This window comes from Opisthocomus hoazin, chromosome 6, assembly GCF_030867145.1.
Source record: "Opisthocomus hoazin isolate bOpiHoa1 chromosome 6, bOpiHoa1.hap1, whole genome shotgun sequence".
Classification (NCBI taxonomy): Eukaryota; Metazoa; Chordata; class Aves; order Opisthocomiformes; family Opisthocomidae; genus Opisthocomus; species Opisthocomus hoazin.
Genome location: NC_134419.1, coordinates 8,146,273 through 8,159,856, shown reverse-complemented (window position 1 = coordinate 8,159,856; position 13,584 = coordinate 8,146,273). Strand labels below are relative to the sequence as shown.

At 61.0% G+C, this 13,584-nt stretch overlaps 1 protein-coding gene across 1 annotated transcript; it reads right to left on the bottom strand.

Moving 5' to 3' along the window:
* Positions 1-960: 960 nt before the first annotated feature.
* On the bottom strand, positions 961-4,493 carry DMRTA2 (DMRT like family A2). The gene is made up of 3 exons (XM_075424044.1): positions 4,343-4,493; positions 3,349-4,125; positions 961-3,229 (listed from the first exon to the last, which is right to left on the bottom strand). The coding sequence occupies exons 2-3, from the start codon at positions 3,839-3,841 to the stop codon at positions 2,361-2,363; spliced, it is 1,362 nt and encodes a 453-aa protein (XP_075280159.1). The 5' UTR covers positions 3,842-4,125; positions 4,343-4,493; the 3' UTR covers positions 961-2,360.
* Positions 4,494-13,584: the final 9,091 nt, after the last annotated feature.

Sequence of the window (13,584 nt, the reverse complement as noted above, 5' to 3'; positions counted from 1 at the left end):
TTAAGTAGCAGCTCTTTGTAGCCCATTCATAACCCTAGATATGGAAACTCATCCCGCACAAAGTCAGCCGCCCACCAAAAAAAAAAAAAAAAGGAAAAAATGAAAGAAAAAAAAAAGGGGGGGAAAAAGTTTATTCAGATGCTCAAAGTCCATCTTTTTTTCCAGACTAACATAACCCCAGCACTTTATAACCAAACAGACAACTCCTTTTCCAATTAAAGTGGAATTAGGAAACTCAATCAAATTAGCTCACTATTAAAGCCGTTCTTTATTAAACCATTTTACTGTAGTAATATCGAGTTTCACCCCCTCTTGGAACACCAGACTTTTAAAAGTTTCCCTTGTGATACTGATTTGGCTGCTCCCGGGATGGATCAGGGTCAAAAGTATTTACCTAGGTGTAATCTGTAATGTTTACTTTTTTTGGTTTTTTTTAAAGAAAATCCTAAAATTGTATCCAGCTTGATCAACTGCGCGAGGGAAGGCAGAAACGCGTTTTCCTTGCTCCCGTCCTTCGCTTTTACCCCGGGGCTTCCTCCGCGAGCTGCGGCGGGCCGAGTCTCCTCCCAGACCCACCAGTACACGAACTGGTTGGTAGGTGCCGCGCCGCCAGCGCCGAGCCAATGTTTGCGCAGTTATATTTGAAGTGAGAAGGTAAACAGTCCAGCTGTGCCACGGAGCGGTTCGGCGGGATTAGGTTTCCATACCAACCAACTTTAGGAGCTTTTACAGTCTTAATTCGATCAGGCACTGAACTTGTTCTGGGCGAGGAACAGTTTTCCTGGGCCGAACGCTGCCGGCCTTGGGCAGGATCGCGCCTCGGGGTGCTGGGGGGCACGCCGGCTGCCCCCCCACCATAGATCAAGAAAGAGGGAGGAACGCCTGTCCCACTTTTTGGTCTAGAAGAATAGTCGGACACCACTGGCAAAAAAAAAAAAAAAGTGGGGGAAAAAAACAAAACCAAAAGAAAAAGCTGTCAGGAAAACTCCGACCCCTGCATGTGGCCTTTTCTCTTGAAATGAGGGGGGGATTTGGAAGCGCACACCGCTCCAGAAGTCACCCAGCCACATCTGTCCTGCGTGCACCCCCGGCACCGAGCTCGTGGTGTCTCAGCTCGCTCAGCCTGCCCCAAACGCATCCTTACGCTCCGAAAAATCGTCACTATTAGATATCCCTTGGCTCATCTTGATATAGAAACAACGAAAATGCACATTCAGATTTCAGATGCGATGGAAAAGTACCTCTCTGTTGCTACAGAACCCGCAGTCGGCAAGGGGGGCTGTCGCTTTAATCGTGCTTTTCTTCTCTGCGACAACGCCAGATTTCCTAAATATGACAAAAATCGGCGAGATATCAGAGGAAAAAAAAAATCCTGCTTGAATTTACACCTCTGAATTTTTTTTCTTTTCCCCTGGCATAAATAATACAAAGATCAGAACCAGAAATAAACGGATTTGACAATTTTGGATGATAAGGAAATTGCTCTGGTTTGTACACTTTGTTTTTATTTATAAATTTTCTGAATAGTATCTGGTTTGACCGTGATAAAAATGTAGTAAACATGTTTGTACTAATTGCATAAGCTCCTTTAAATATTGACTGTACTTGTCAAATGAATTTCCCAAAACACACTTCCACCATCTCATAAAATACCACTTGCCATTTATAAGACCGATTTTTTTTTAATAGAAAATAACATTTATTTCTATGAAATGGAAACACAGAATTACCTGTTAGAAACAGCAAGAAGTTTGCTACATCAGAACAAGAAAGCAATTTTCTTGCGGATCACAAATGAAGGAGGCTTATTAAACCGCCGTGCACCGTCCGTGCCGGGGTCCTACGGACAGTTACAAATATATCTACTTTCCAATGTTATATACAGATCGTAACATTTCTGGGGGCGGGAAGGAGAAGGCTCTCAATTTGACAATATGTTTAATCTATATGCCTGGTAAGGATTACAATGATCTGTCTAACCTTTAGCTTAACGTTAATACCAAGTTCACCTACGAGTTACATTAATAACTTAGATTTCCATTTTATAACATTATACACTTGCTAGTATACATATATATATGCATGTGTGTGGGAAAGAGAGTGTGTGGGTGCGTGCGTGCCCCGCGACGCACCCAGGATATCCACGCTTACGGCCATAAGCAACGAAGAGTGACTCATGTCTGGACGATGAAAGTGCACCTTTACCACCGTTTGAACACACCTACGTCTGTCCGCGCCGTGCTCCGCACGCAACCCCTCGCCTGGACGGGGTGGGGATGGGGGGGAGAAAGCCACCCGTGTCCGTCCACCCTCGCCTACCTAGCTGCCTCTACGAAGCCGAGCCCCGGCAGCCGCCCCCGCTACTGCTTCTCGGGGGTGTTGTTGATCATGGGCCCGTAGAGCCCGCCGGAGTAGACCTGCTCCTTGTGCACGGCGGAGCGGTCGCGCATGAGGTCGCTGAAGGCATAGTCCACGGGGGGCCGGAACCCGAGGGTGGGCATCAGCCCGGCCGTGGAGTAGGGGGTCATGAAGGCCAGTCCCCGGCTGTGCGCCGAGTAGGCGAGGCGCAGGGGGTTGAGTCCCAGGTGGGTGCCCAGCGGGTAGGCCCCGGCCTCGGCGCCGAAGTGCGTGGCGTTGGGCTGCAGCGGGGAGAAGGCGGAGCGGCTGCCCAGCGCGCCGATGGCGGGGGCCATGGCGCCGGCTATCAAGGGCCGGTGGTGGGCGGCGGGGGTGGGCGGAAGGCCCGGCAAGGCGCCGTCCCGAGCCCAGCCCTCCTCGGGGCCCTTCTCCGGGCCGCGGTTGTTGAGGATCTGCTCGATGGCCTGCACCACGTCCCCGCCGCAGCCCTGCAGCACCAGCTCCAGCACGCTGCGCTTGTGCGCCGGGAAGACGCGCGTCAGGATGTCGATGGGAGTCCGCTGCCGGCCGCCGGCCGAGGGCGACGGGTCCTGCTCGTCCTTGTCCGCCTCCGAGCCCGAGTCCGAGCCCAGCGGGCTGATGGAGCCCGGGCTCTCCTCCCCCTCCTTCGGGCCCTTGGAGACGGGCGAGCTGAGGAAGGACTCGCCGTCCCCGTTCTCCGAGCCCGAGCCGTGGCGAGCTTCTGGGGAGGAGGTGCCGGGCGCGGACTCGCCGTCGGGGGACAGGGGCTTCCCGCCAGCCTGCTGCGGGGTGACGGCGCGGCTCGGCAGCAGCGTCTTGGGGAACAGCTCGAACTTCTGCAGCTTGGGCTCTGCGGGGCGGGAGGGAGAAGGAGAGAGCCCGTCAGTGCGGCTGCCCCAGGCGTGTGTCGTTCCCCCCCCCCCCCCAGACACCGGTGCGCGCCCCCCGCCCCGCACGGCGCGGCCTTACCTGAGGCGCCGCCGCCTCCCTCCCCGCCGCCGCCGGCGCAGACGGAGCCGAAGACCTCGTAGGCGGGCCGGGGCGGGATGATGCCGTTGGCGGCCGCCAGCGCCAGCCCCTCGGCCGTGCCGTAGAGCAGCTGCAGCTCGCGGGCCTCGCTCTCCTCCTGCGCCTGCTGGCGGCGCAGCGCCACCTGGGCCGCCATGACGCGCTGCCGCTCGGCGATCAGCGTGCACTTGGCGCACAGGCAGTCCTTCCACCGGCAGTACCGCTTGTGGCCCTTCAGCGCCGACACCACGCCGTGGTTGCGGCACCGGGCGCACTTGGGCGTCCGCGGGTACTTCTCGGCCGCCCGCAGCAGCAGCGGCGGGGCGCGCAGCAGGCTCCCGGCTACGCTCACCGGCAGCGTGGCGGCAGCCGCCGCCGCCGCCGCCGCCACCGAGCTGGGGGGGACCGGCGGGGGAGCGGCGGGCACGCTGGGCAGCTCCGACCGCAGCTCCATCCCGGCGAGCCCGTCCCGGAAGAGCGAGCCCCCCTCCCTGGGCTCCCCCAGAGCGGCCCGGGGCGGGGAGGGGGGGGGAGACCCCCGGAGGCGGAGGAGCAGCTCCCGGCGCCCTCAGGCGCGGTCACGGGCGGGGGGGACGCGGAGCCGCGGGTAGCGGCATGCAGCCCCCGGCGCCCGTCCCCCTGCCCCGGCAACCGGCTCCGGAGCGGGGCTTGAGTGAGGAGGGGCTCGTCGGGAGCCGCTCCGCGCCCTCACCTCCGCACCGCTCCCGAAAAGCGGCTCTAAGACGGGGGAATCCCAGAAAAAAAAAAAAAAAGAAAGAAAAAAACCAAACTTAGATCCCGCTCGGCTTGTGGCTCCCCGCGCCCGCCTGGCCGCGCAGCGCCGAGCCCATCGCGCCGAGCTCCGGACGAGCCCTCCCGCCCGCGCCGCCGGGATCGCCCCGCCGCGGTCCGAGCCCGCTCCCCGCGCTCAGCTCCCCGCGTCCCCCGGCGCTACCGGCCCGGAGCGGCAGCGTCCCTGCAGCGGGCGGTCCGGCGCCTCCAGCCACGCGATCCCTCGCCGCGAGCCGCGGAGGCTAAAATCCAGGGCAGAATTTTTTAAAAATGATAAAATTAAAAAAAAAAAAAACCCGCCCCGACTCGGGAGCCGCGGCCGGGCGGAGGGGCCGGCAGTCCCCGGGCCGCGCTCACCGCCGCGGCGGAGCCCCGAGCAGGCACGGCCCCGCGCCCCCCGCGAGACGCCGCCGCCCGGCGCGTGCGGCCCTCGCGGCCGGAGCTGCAGGCAGAGCGCGCCGCGCCGCCCGCCGCCGCCACTCGCGCTATTGTTGCGCCCCGCGTTGCCATTAGGCAACATTTGACAACAATGTGGCGCCTGCCATTGGCCAGGGGCGGGCAGCGCCGCTCTGATTGGCCGCCCGCCGGCCCGCGCGTCCGCCTCGGCGGCTGCCCGAGCGCGCCGCGCCCGCCCGAGCGCCGGGCGGGTCCGGGGGGGGCGGCGGGGCGCGCGGGAGAGCCCTGCCCTGCCCGCGCGTGGGCGTGGGCGCGGCGTGACGTGACGGCTCCCGCGAGACGCGCCCGGTTCCTCCCCGCGCGCCAGCGCGGCTCGGCGCCTTTTTCCTTTTTTTTAGCCCGGTGGAAACGGCATCGGGGGTTTGGGGGTTGTTTCGTGTTGGTTTTTTGTTTTGGGGTCGGTTTTTTTCCCGGGTGTCACTTGCCAAAAGGGTGGGGGGAAATGTGCTGTGGAACGTGGCAACTCAGCTCGTGGTCTGCCCCCTCCCCTCGGAGATTTCGTTTTGTAATTCTACGTAACGATGCCGCTCTCCTTCCCTTTCTCTTCCTCCTTTCCTTTCCCTTTCCCTTCCCCTTCCTTCCTTCCTCCTTTCCTTTCCCTTTCCTTTCCTTCCTTTTCCCTTTCCTTTCCTTCCTTTTCCCTTTCCTTTCCTTCCTTTTCTCCTTTCCTTCCCTTTCCTTTTCCTTTCCTTCTTTTCTCCTTTCCTTTCCCTTTCCTTTCCCTTTCCTTTCCCTTTCCTTTCCTTTCCTTCCCTTTCCTTTCCCTTCCTTTCCTTTCCCTTTCCTTTCCCTTTCCTTTCCCTTTCCTTTCCCTTCCCTTCCCTTTCCTTTCCTTTCTCCTTTCCTTTTCCTTCCCCTTCCTTTCTCCTTTCCTTCCCTTTCCCTTTCTTACTCCTTTCGTTCCCTTTCCCTTTCTTCCTCCTTTGGTTCCCTTTCCCCCCTCCCTCCACTCGCTCCCCTTCCCCTCTCACCCCCCCCGCAGGTGGATCTCACGATCGCCATGCCCGTGGGTGAGTACGATTCCCCGCGTTTCGGTCGCGCCGCGGCCCGGGAGCGCCCTGCCTCCTCCTCCTCCCCCCCCCCCCCGTCTGCCTGTCCACGGGGCCGTTCCCCGCGGGGCCGGCGGACCCCCGGGGCCGGCGGCGGAGCAGGAGGCGGGCGGGCCGGTAGCTGTGTTGATCCCGCAGCTTTGTTTTGGCGCTAACCGCCCGGGTTTGACGTCACCCGCGCCGGTGCCGGGGAGGGGGCAGCGCCGCGGTGGGACACGGCGCCGTCCCCCGGCCCCCGGGGCTCTCCCCTCCGCGCCCCCCCCAGCCATCTCCGCCCTCCTCGCCGCGTGGAATTAAAGTTCCCCGCGAGACGCGGCCGCTGCCCCTTCCCGGCCCCAGGGACCGCCCGCCGAGGGTCCCCCCGGCCGCCCCGCACACCCCGAGGCGGGCGGAAGCCGTGGCGGGGCCCTGCGCCCGCGGGAGGACCGGAGGGCCGCCGGCAGCCGAGGCTGCTGCTCCCCTGCCCCGGTGCCCTGCTCCTTCCCCGGCTGCGAGCAGCACAGCTGCAAGGTGGCCGAGCCCTCCGGCTGTCCGGTGCTTTCGTTACCTCTGCGTCCTTCTCCATATCTTCATTTATATTTTTAGTTTTTGTTTTACGAAACGAGCGCTTTCCCAGCGAATTTTCTGTGCCTGCAGCTGCCACCCCGCTCCTCCTCATTTAGGTGTTATAACACCTTTATTTAATACAGCCGTGAAGTCAAAATATCCCGTTTTAATTTTATTCGCAGCCACTAATTTTACTCTCCGGGGAGAATCATTCGGATCGTCTGATTTAATTGGGAATTCGTAGAACTCGATCGCACTGAGCGAGAAACATTTAAAGCGTTGCTTTACGCTGGCTTACCGTGGAGAAAACGTTCTCCCTTCTTTTTAACAGTTTTGTTTGGGTTTGCGGAGGGGTTTTTTTCTTTTATCGCAGATACCTTCCTGTTTCCCCCCCGAGGCAGCCTCCCACCACCAACAGCAACAGAAGACGCGGGTTTTACTCTGATTTTTCTTTCAGCTTTGATTTAAACTAAAGGGCTGGGTTATCCGCTCCGTTCACGGCGGTTTTACACGAGCAATTTTGCGAAAAAAAGAAAAAAAAAAAACAAAAAAAAAACCCATAAACAAACAAACCACGCAAGCCCCGCACACGCGTGGGTGAAGAACCAGCCGGTGGGGTGCGGTGATGGCCGTCCCGAGCCCAGCAATACCAGTGACGCTGCGGCCGAAGTAACGCGTGGCACCCCCGTCCTGCGGCGTCACGCACGGCTCCCCTCCCCGGTGACCGCATCGGGACGCGGTGTCCGCACGCACCCCGCGCCTGTTTCCCGCGTCTCTCCCGCGTCACCCCCCGGCCCGCACCGCCTGACCGCGTACCGCTCGCTGAACGTTACCCGCGGCCCCAGGCATCGGCCAGCGCCGAGGACGTCTGTCAAAAGCTCCCTCAGACATACGACGGGCGTTTAACGGTTCCCCACCCTCTGCTCCCTCCCGTCCCGGCGCGGGCGGGTGGGCGCCGGGGGCTGGGGGGGGGCGCGAAGCCGCCGCTGCCGACCCCGGAGCCGGGGCCTCGGCGCAGCCCCTGCGGGGGCCGGGAGAAGCCCCGCGCTTCCCTCCCTGGCCAGCCCCGGTCGCTGAACGGGGGCACTTCGAAACGCGACCCGGCTCGGGGTGGTCGCTGCCGTTTGCTTACACAGTGCCTCTGGGAAAGGGGGGCCTCGGAGGCGCGCTTTTCACTGGCTCGGTATTTTAGTAATAATAATAATAATAGTAATAATAATGATAATAATAATAATAATAATAATAATAATAATAATATTTCTCTCTTCTCCGTACTTTCCCTCGGAGGCTCTCGCCGCTAACCCGGCCCGGCCGTGCGCACGCTTCACAGATTTTCAGGGAACGAAGCAGCCCGGCCGTGAGCTGGCCCGGGCCAGCAGAGCCGCGGCCGGGGCTGGCCGTGGGGTGGGGGCCTGCTCCGACCCCCCCCCCGGCCTGCCGCAGCCCTCCCTGCGTCCGAGGGTACGTACGGGAGGCGGGTGGGGGGGGTGCTGCTGCTGTCCCCCCCCTTCTCCCCTATCGCAGTTCGTTTCTGTTTGGCAGGCGCAATAAAACCTCCGTGCACACCTCGGCTGCCGCATCTTTCTCGGGGGGGGACGGGGGGGGGTGTTTGCTGTCGGAGCCCGCAGAGCGGCCGCGCTCCCGCGGGTCTGCTGGGGAGCCTGGCGGGACGAGCGAAGAGGAAACCCGCACCTCGGCGTCCGGCTCCCGGGAGCTCCCTCCGCCCCCACCGCGGCTCGCCGGGACCCGGCGGAGGGGTCGGCTCCGGGGCCCGGAGCGAGCGGGTCCGGCCCCGCAGCCCCCCCGGGTTGGGGGTGGGGGGGGTGTCAGAGCCGGGGGTTACGGGGGGCTCGGGCAACCCGCGCCCTCCCGGCGCGTGAAACGCGACGTCGCTTCTCTACGGGGGCGAAAAGAGACGCGCCCTGCCCCGGTTGCGGGTTTGATTATCCCCCGCAACGCGCCCGACACCGGCGGCCTCCCGCAACGGCCCGGTGCGGAGCCGGGCGGGTCTCCCGGGTTTTTTTTTAAGAAGGCCCGACTTTCCCCCCCCCCCTCCCCCCCCCCGGGGGGCTGCCCGGGCACCGCAAGTTCGGGAGGGCTGCAATTACAGGAGTAAAATCTTAATTAAAAACTTTAAAAAAAAAAGCGCCCGTCGATTGGCTGCCACGCGGGGGAAGGCAGACCCGTGCCCGAAGCACCCCGCAGAAACGCAGCCCTTGCTCCGCGCGTTTCCCTCCGGCCCGCAGCGGAGCTCCCGCGGCCGCCGGCGCTGCCGCAGGTTTCAGCTGTGCGGGGGGGGTTTGCCGCTGACTTTTTCATTATTTACCTACTGAATCAAAGTAAGCAAATGCCATCTGTTTCCCTGCTGCTGTCATCTTCACTTTTAATTATCCGCCCAGCAGCCTAATAGAGATGATATTAAACTAAATCTTTTTGACATTAAAAGTAATTATCCCCAAACCAATATTACAAGAATGAAAATTACCCTTCCTTCCCGCCCCCCCCCCCCCCCCCAAGAAGAAGGTGCATTGCTCCCGGTCCAGGCTCTTCAGCTCCCGGGGCGGGGGGGCCGGACGGAGCCCCCGTTAGCCCGGGCTCCTCAAGTATTTGAAACATTATTAACTCTTCTTCCCGGCTCCCGGCGGGCGAGGAAAAAGAGACACGGGAGAGAGATTTGTGGGAGGAAACGAGGGGAAATCGGGGCTCCGCCTGACCCTGCGTGGGCTCAGCTCCTGCACCGAGGGACCCGCCGGGCTCGACGTCCGGGGCTGCCGGACCCCCCCCGGCACGGACCCGGCCCGGTACAGGTCCCGGCACCGGGGACGCTAAAAAACAGCGTGTCCTAAACACCCCCCTCCCTACATCCACCCCAGCGGGGTCTCGGAGGCCTTCGCAGCATCCCACGGCGGCTTGGCGCTGGGGGGGGCGGTCGTCGCGGAGGCGGTGGGAGCGGGGTCGTCATTCGGGGGGGGCGGCGGGTCCCCTGGCAGATGGCCGCCGCCCGAGTGACCTCCGCCTGGTCGCTCCGCTCGGCCCCCGACTTCTCCGCCATTTCTCCCCCCGCCGGCTTTAAGGCGAGCCGGGGCCGCGTCCCCCCGTTTCCTTCAAGATGTGCTTAAACTGAGCTAATTTTAATTGCGTGTTTCAACTTTGCTAATTAAATAGAGTGGTCTAATTAAAAGTGACTAGGGAACAGTTGTAATTCAGCCCTCTGCTTTTTTTTTTTTTAACAATCCATTATGCAACAAATCCAGGGTAAGCCCTCCCTTTAAGAAAAAAAAAAAAAAAGCTACAGACTATGGAGTTTTTACACCTTTTTCCACGCTCCCAATGGGGGGACCCGACCCGCCATGTGCAGCGGAGGGGCCGGGTGTCCTCCGCCGACCCCCTCCGGCCCGGCCGAGGACGGAGCAGCGCATCCCGAGACCGAATTTGGGAAAACCGGGCTCTTCACACGCTCCGTCTCTTCGCCCAGCGCTCACCGGGGTGTTCGCCCCCGGTCCGGGCGCAGGGGACATGCGGTGCGTCCCCTCCGCAGCCAACGGGCGCATCCCGCGCCAGGCACCGCACACAGCCCTGAAAAGAACCGCACCAGGACGCCTGCACTTGTTACTCTCAAATTGCTTTTCCCCGAGGGCCCGCGCCCATCCACACGCAGACACACGGAAAGGGGGGGGCCCGGGGGGGAAGCGCACAGACACACAGAGAAAAAAAACCCCTCCAGCCCGGGAGACGGAGCTGGAAATTAAAACTCCGGGCTCCGTCCCCCGGGCCTTGGGCGCTGGCTGGTGCCCCCCGGGCTGGGCTGGGGCTCGGGCGGGGGCTGCCCGGGGGGGTGGAGGGGGGGGATCTCCTTCCCGGGGAGGGGAGGCTTCTCTCCCTGCCGGGGCCGCCCCCGCCGGGGTCTCTCCGCCAGTACCCCCCCCCGCGGGGGTCTCCCCCTGCCCCATGCTTCCCCTTCCCGCGGGGGGAGCCCGGGGGGGGGACCCCCCCGCCGCCCCGGTCCCCGCCGAAGGCAGCTCTGCTCGGGCGGGCTCACCTTCGGAGGCGGAGGCAGCGCCGGGGGGAGCTTGGCGCTAATTGGGGGGAGCGGGGCCCGGCTCCCGCATTCCCACAGCCCCTCTGCGGATTTTGGGCTCTTTAAGACCTTTCCTTTTCTCTCTCTCCCTCCTTCTCCCTCTCCCTTTTTCTTTCCCAGCCCCTCGGGCATGGATTAAAGTGACAGACAATTTTCCCTTCGCACCTTATTGATGGTTAAATGCGCTTGGAGATAATGGGCGGGGGGGGGGGGGGGGGGAGTGGGGTGTCCGTGGGGTGTCCCGGGAGCGCTGCAAACCCCCGCGGGACGGCAGCGGCGGGCGGGGGGCGGCTCGGTATAGGCAGCCCCCCCCCCCCATCACCCCGCAGGTGGCTGCGGGGGACCCCGCGTGTCGGGAAAACACGCGTGTGCCGCGGCCTCTCCCGCAGCCGTGGGTTCGCGGCGTGGAAAACCGCGGTCGGGCTCAGCCGCGCAGGTAAAGCGGGGCCGGGACGGCGCAGGGAAGCTCCGCTCCGCGCATTTACTCCAGGGCGCCGGGAGAGGTTCATTAGAGAGGCTCTTGTCAGCTCCCTAACGATCCGAGAGCTTTTTAATTATATTTTATATTCCCCTACCCCTCTCCTAACTTCAAACACATGGTAAAAAGGATTTGCTGTTTTTGTTTCAGGTAAAACCTAATAATTAAAATTCAGACCCCGTCCCATGCATCTGCTTCGCCTTTGCCAAATGAATTGAAGGGAGAGAGAAAAGCGATTTCATTGAGATCACAGATGGGGTGCAGGTTTTTGGAAGAAATTTGAGAAACACCATTGTCCAGAATCAAAACTCTATGCCTTGCCCCACAAAGGGGGCTGCTTTAAGCCCCTCAACTTCTATGGGGCTTGTTTTTTAAACTTTAAGTGTTCCGCACAATAAGCTGCCACCGAAATGTCACAACCGCTCTGATTCCAAGTGTGTCTCGCTGCAAAGGGTGCAGGAAAATGAAGGAAGCAAAGGGAAGGAGCGTAATTAAACACCAACCCCCCCCTCCCCTAGCTCCCTCACGCCTGCCGGGGCGCGGCGAGGTGGGAGGGTGGGGGGGTGGGGGGTGCCCACCCGTGACAGCGGGGCGGCCCCCCGAGGTGCGGGGCAGCTCCCCGAGGTGCGGGGCGGCCCACCGAGGTGCGGGGTAGCTCCCCTCCGCGCTGCTCCCGCACCTGCCCGGCCCCAGCCCGGCCCCGCACATCGCGGCGCTTCCCGATGTCGGAGGCGAAACCGTTTCGTTAGCCGAAAGCAGAAGGTGAAGCCTTTTATTTTTATTCACGGCCATGACAGCCCCGGGCGGGTTTGCCGGAGGATTCCTGTCGTGTCCCCCCACCCCGTCCCCGTTCCCTCCCCCCCGGTTTGTTGCCCTCGGAGCTCAGGAGCGGAACAATCCCGCCGGAACGGGAGGGATAAATATCGATAAATATCGATAAGCACAACCCGTACCGCCACAGCGACTCATCGCGGGGGTCTGCGGAGGGGCGGGAGGAGGCAGCCGGTGTGGCAGCACCGTCAGCACCCACCGGCGCTGAGGGGGAGGGAAAATCAACCGTCCCGGTATTCTCTTTGCGCTCACACGCGGGATTTGTCGGAGCCCCCGCAGAGCGCTCCGCGGTCAGAGCCGCCGCGTCCCCCGCTCGGCCCCGTCCGGCGCCGGGGCAGTCCCGGGGCTCCCGGCTCCGTCTGTCTGGGCTCGGTTTTTGATGGCCCTTTTGACATTTTTCGCAGTTATTTTAGGCGGTGGGCGGTGTCGCCGCGCTCGCCGGCCTCGGCGCGGGGGAGCCCCGAGGTGCGAAGGCGCGGTCTGTGGCGGCGGCTCCCGGCCCGGGGCTGCGGCTCGGCCGGGCCCGCGCCGGGAGGGTGACGAGGCGCCCCGCGCCCCTCGGCCCCAGCGGGCGGTGCGGGGGCACCGGGCGGGCCGTCTCCACGGCCGCCATTCTCTCACGCGTTTTCCTTGCCCCGCGGCCCTGAGGTGCCGGTGCCGCCTGCGGGGAAGCGAGGGGGCCCCTCGCGGACGGGCGCGTCCCGGCCGCCTCCCCGCCGTCGAGCCCCGAGGGGGAGCCGCTTCCTCGCACCCCCGGCGGCGGGAAGGCCGCGACGGCGGCTCCTCCCGCCGGCCCTAAGGGCGAACGGCGGGGCGGGCTCGGTTCCCGGCCGTTGCGGGGCCGCTCTCCGTGTGCCAGAAGGGCCCTGAGCTCCAGACCGCCCCGGCGGGGCGGCCTGCGGCTCCCTGGGGCCGGCCCGGCGGCCGCCGCTCCCCGGTACCCGGCGGGTACTCACAAAGGTTGAATTTACGGGGCGCGGAACAAGGCTATCGCCACAGGGAGGGGAAAAAAGGTTTTTCCCATCATTTTCTTCGGGGTGAAGAACTGCCGTGCGTTTTTCTTCCAGCCCCGGAGGTTTTCGTTACTTCAGGCAGGACAAACGGGTTGCGGAGAAATCCCCCGTCCGGCCGAGGACGTCGTCTGTTCGGTGGTCAGTGGGCGGTCTTCCCCTGGGACAGCAGGAGAAGAATTTATCATTCATTTTAAGGCTAACATTACAGTGTCTATTTTTCTCATGTAATTCCAAGTCTAGATAATAGTTTCGTTTAAGAACGGAGCCTCTTTTTTTCATTGTTCATAACATTTCCCCCCCCGTAAAATCATTCCTTTCCTCTTTAGTTGGGAGGAAGCAGAAATTTTCCTGCAACACTGAAGCAGAGTTGTATACTATTACATTGTACGGAGTATAGAAAGTCTTCAGTCTTATTCTGTGGTTAAAAATCATGTGAGCCTTAACTACTTTGTTAATAATTATTAGTGCTTTTTCCTAGTGGCACGTAAATAACCTGAACAACCATCTTCCTGTCTAAGTGGATCGGCTGTAATAAAACATATCTGTGATTATGGTAACTCAAAGATTTTTTAAAAATCTACATTACGCTTTGAGGGCAACCATTGCCACTTTCTCTTGGAAGAAAAATTCCTTGCTGTAAGATTCTCATAAGCAAGTAATTAAAAAAAAATTTTCTTAATCTTTATAATGTTTTTAAATTAATGGGAATAGCCATTTCTTGGACAAAGGAATCCGTTGGAAGCTGGAATTTTAAATCGTAGATAAAACCCAAGTTAGTATTCCTGTAACAACACTTAACAGCTTTTTTGACAGTACGATTTCCGTTGTGCTTCTTTCATACTGCTCTGCTTCGGCTGCTCGTCATTTATGAGCTTGATTCTTAGCCTGCTGTGACCAGCCCCTTTTCACCAACCCCGTTGTGCATAACTGCCATAAAGTTAGTTTAATTGGTCT

Bases quoted from the DNA above. Each gene is read 5' to 3' on its own strand.
- DMRTA2 (XM_075424044.1), bottom strand. From the start codon at position 3,841: ATGGAGCTGCGGTCGGAGCTGCCCAGCGTGCCCGCCGCTCCCCCGCCG. The intron at 3,230-3,348 runs GTAAGGCCGCGC...CCCGCCCCGCAG, and splicing joins GGGAGGCGGCGGCGCCTCAG to AGCCCAAGCTGCAGAAGTTC.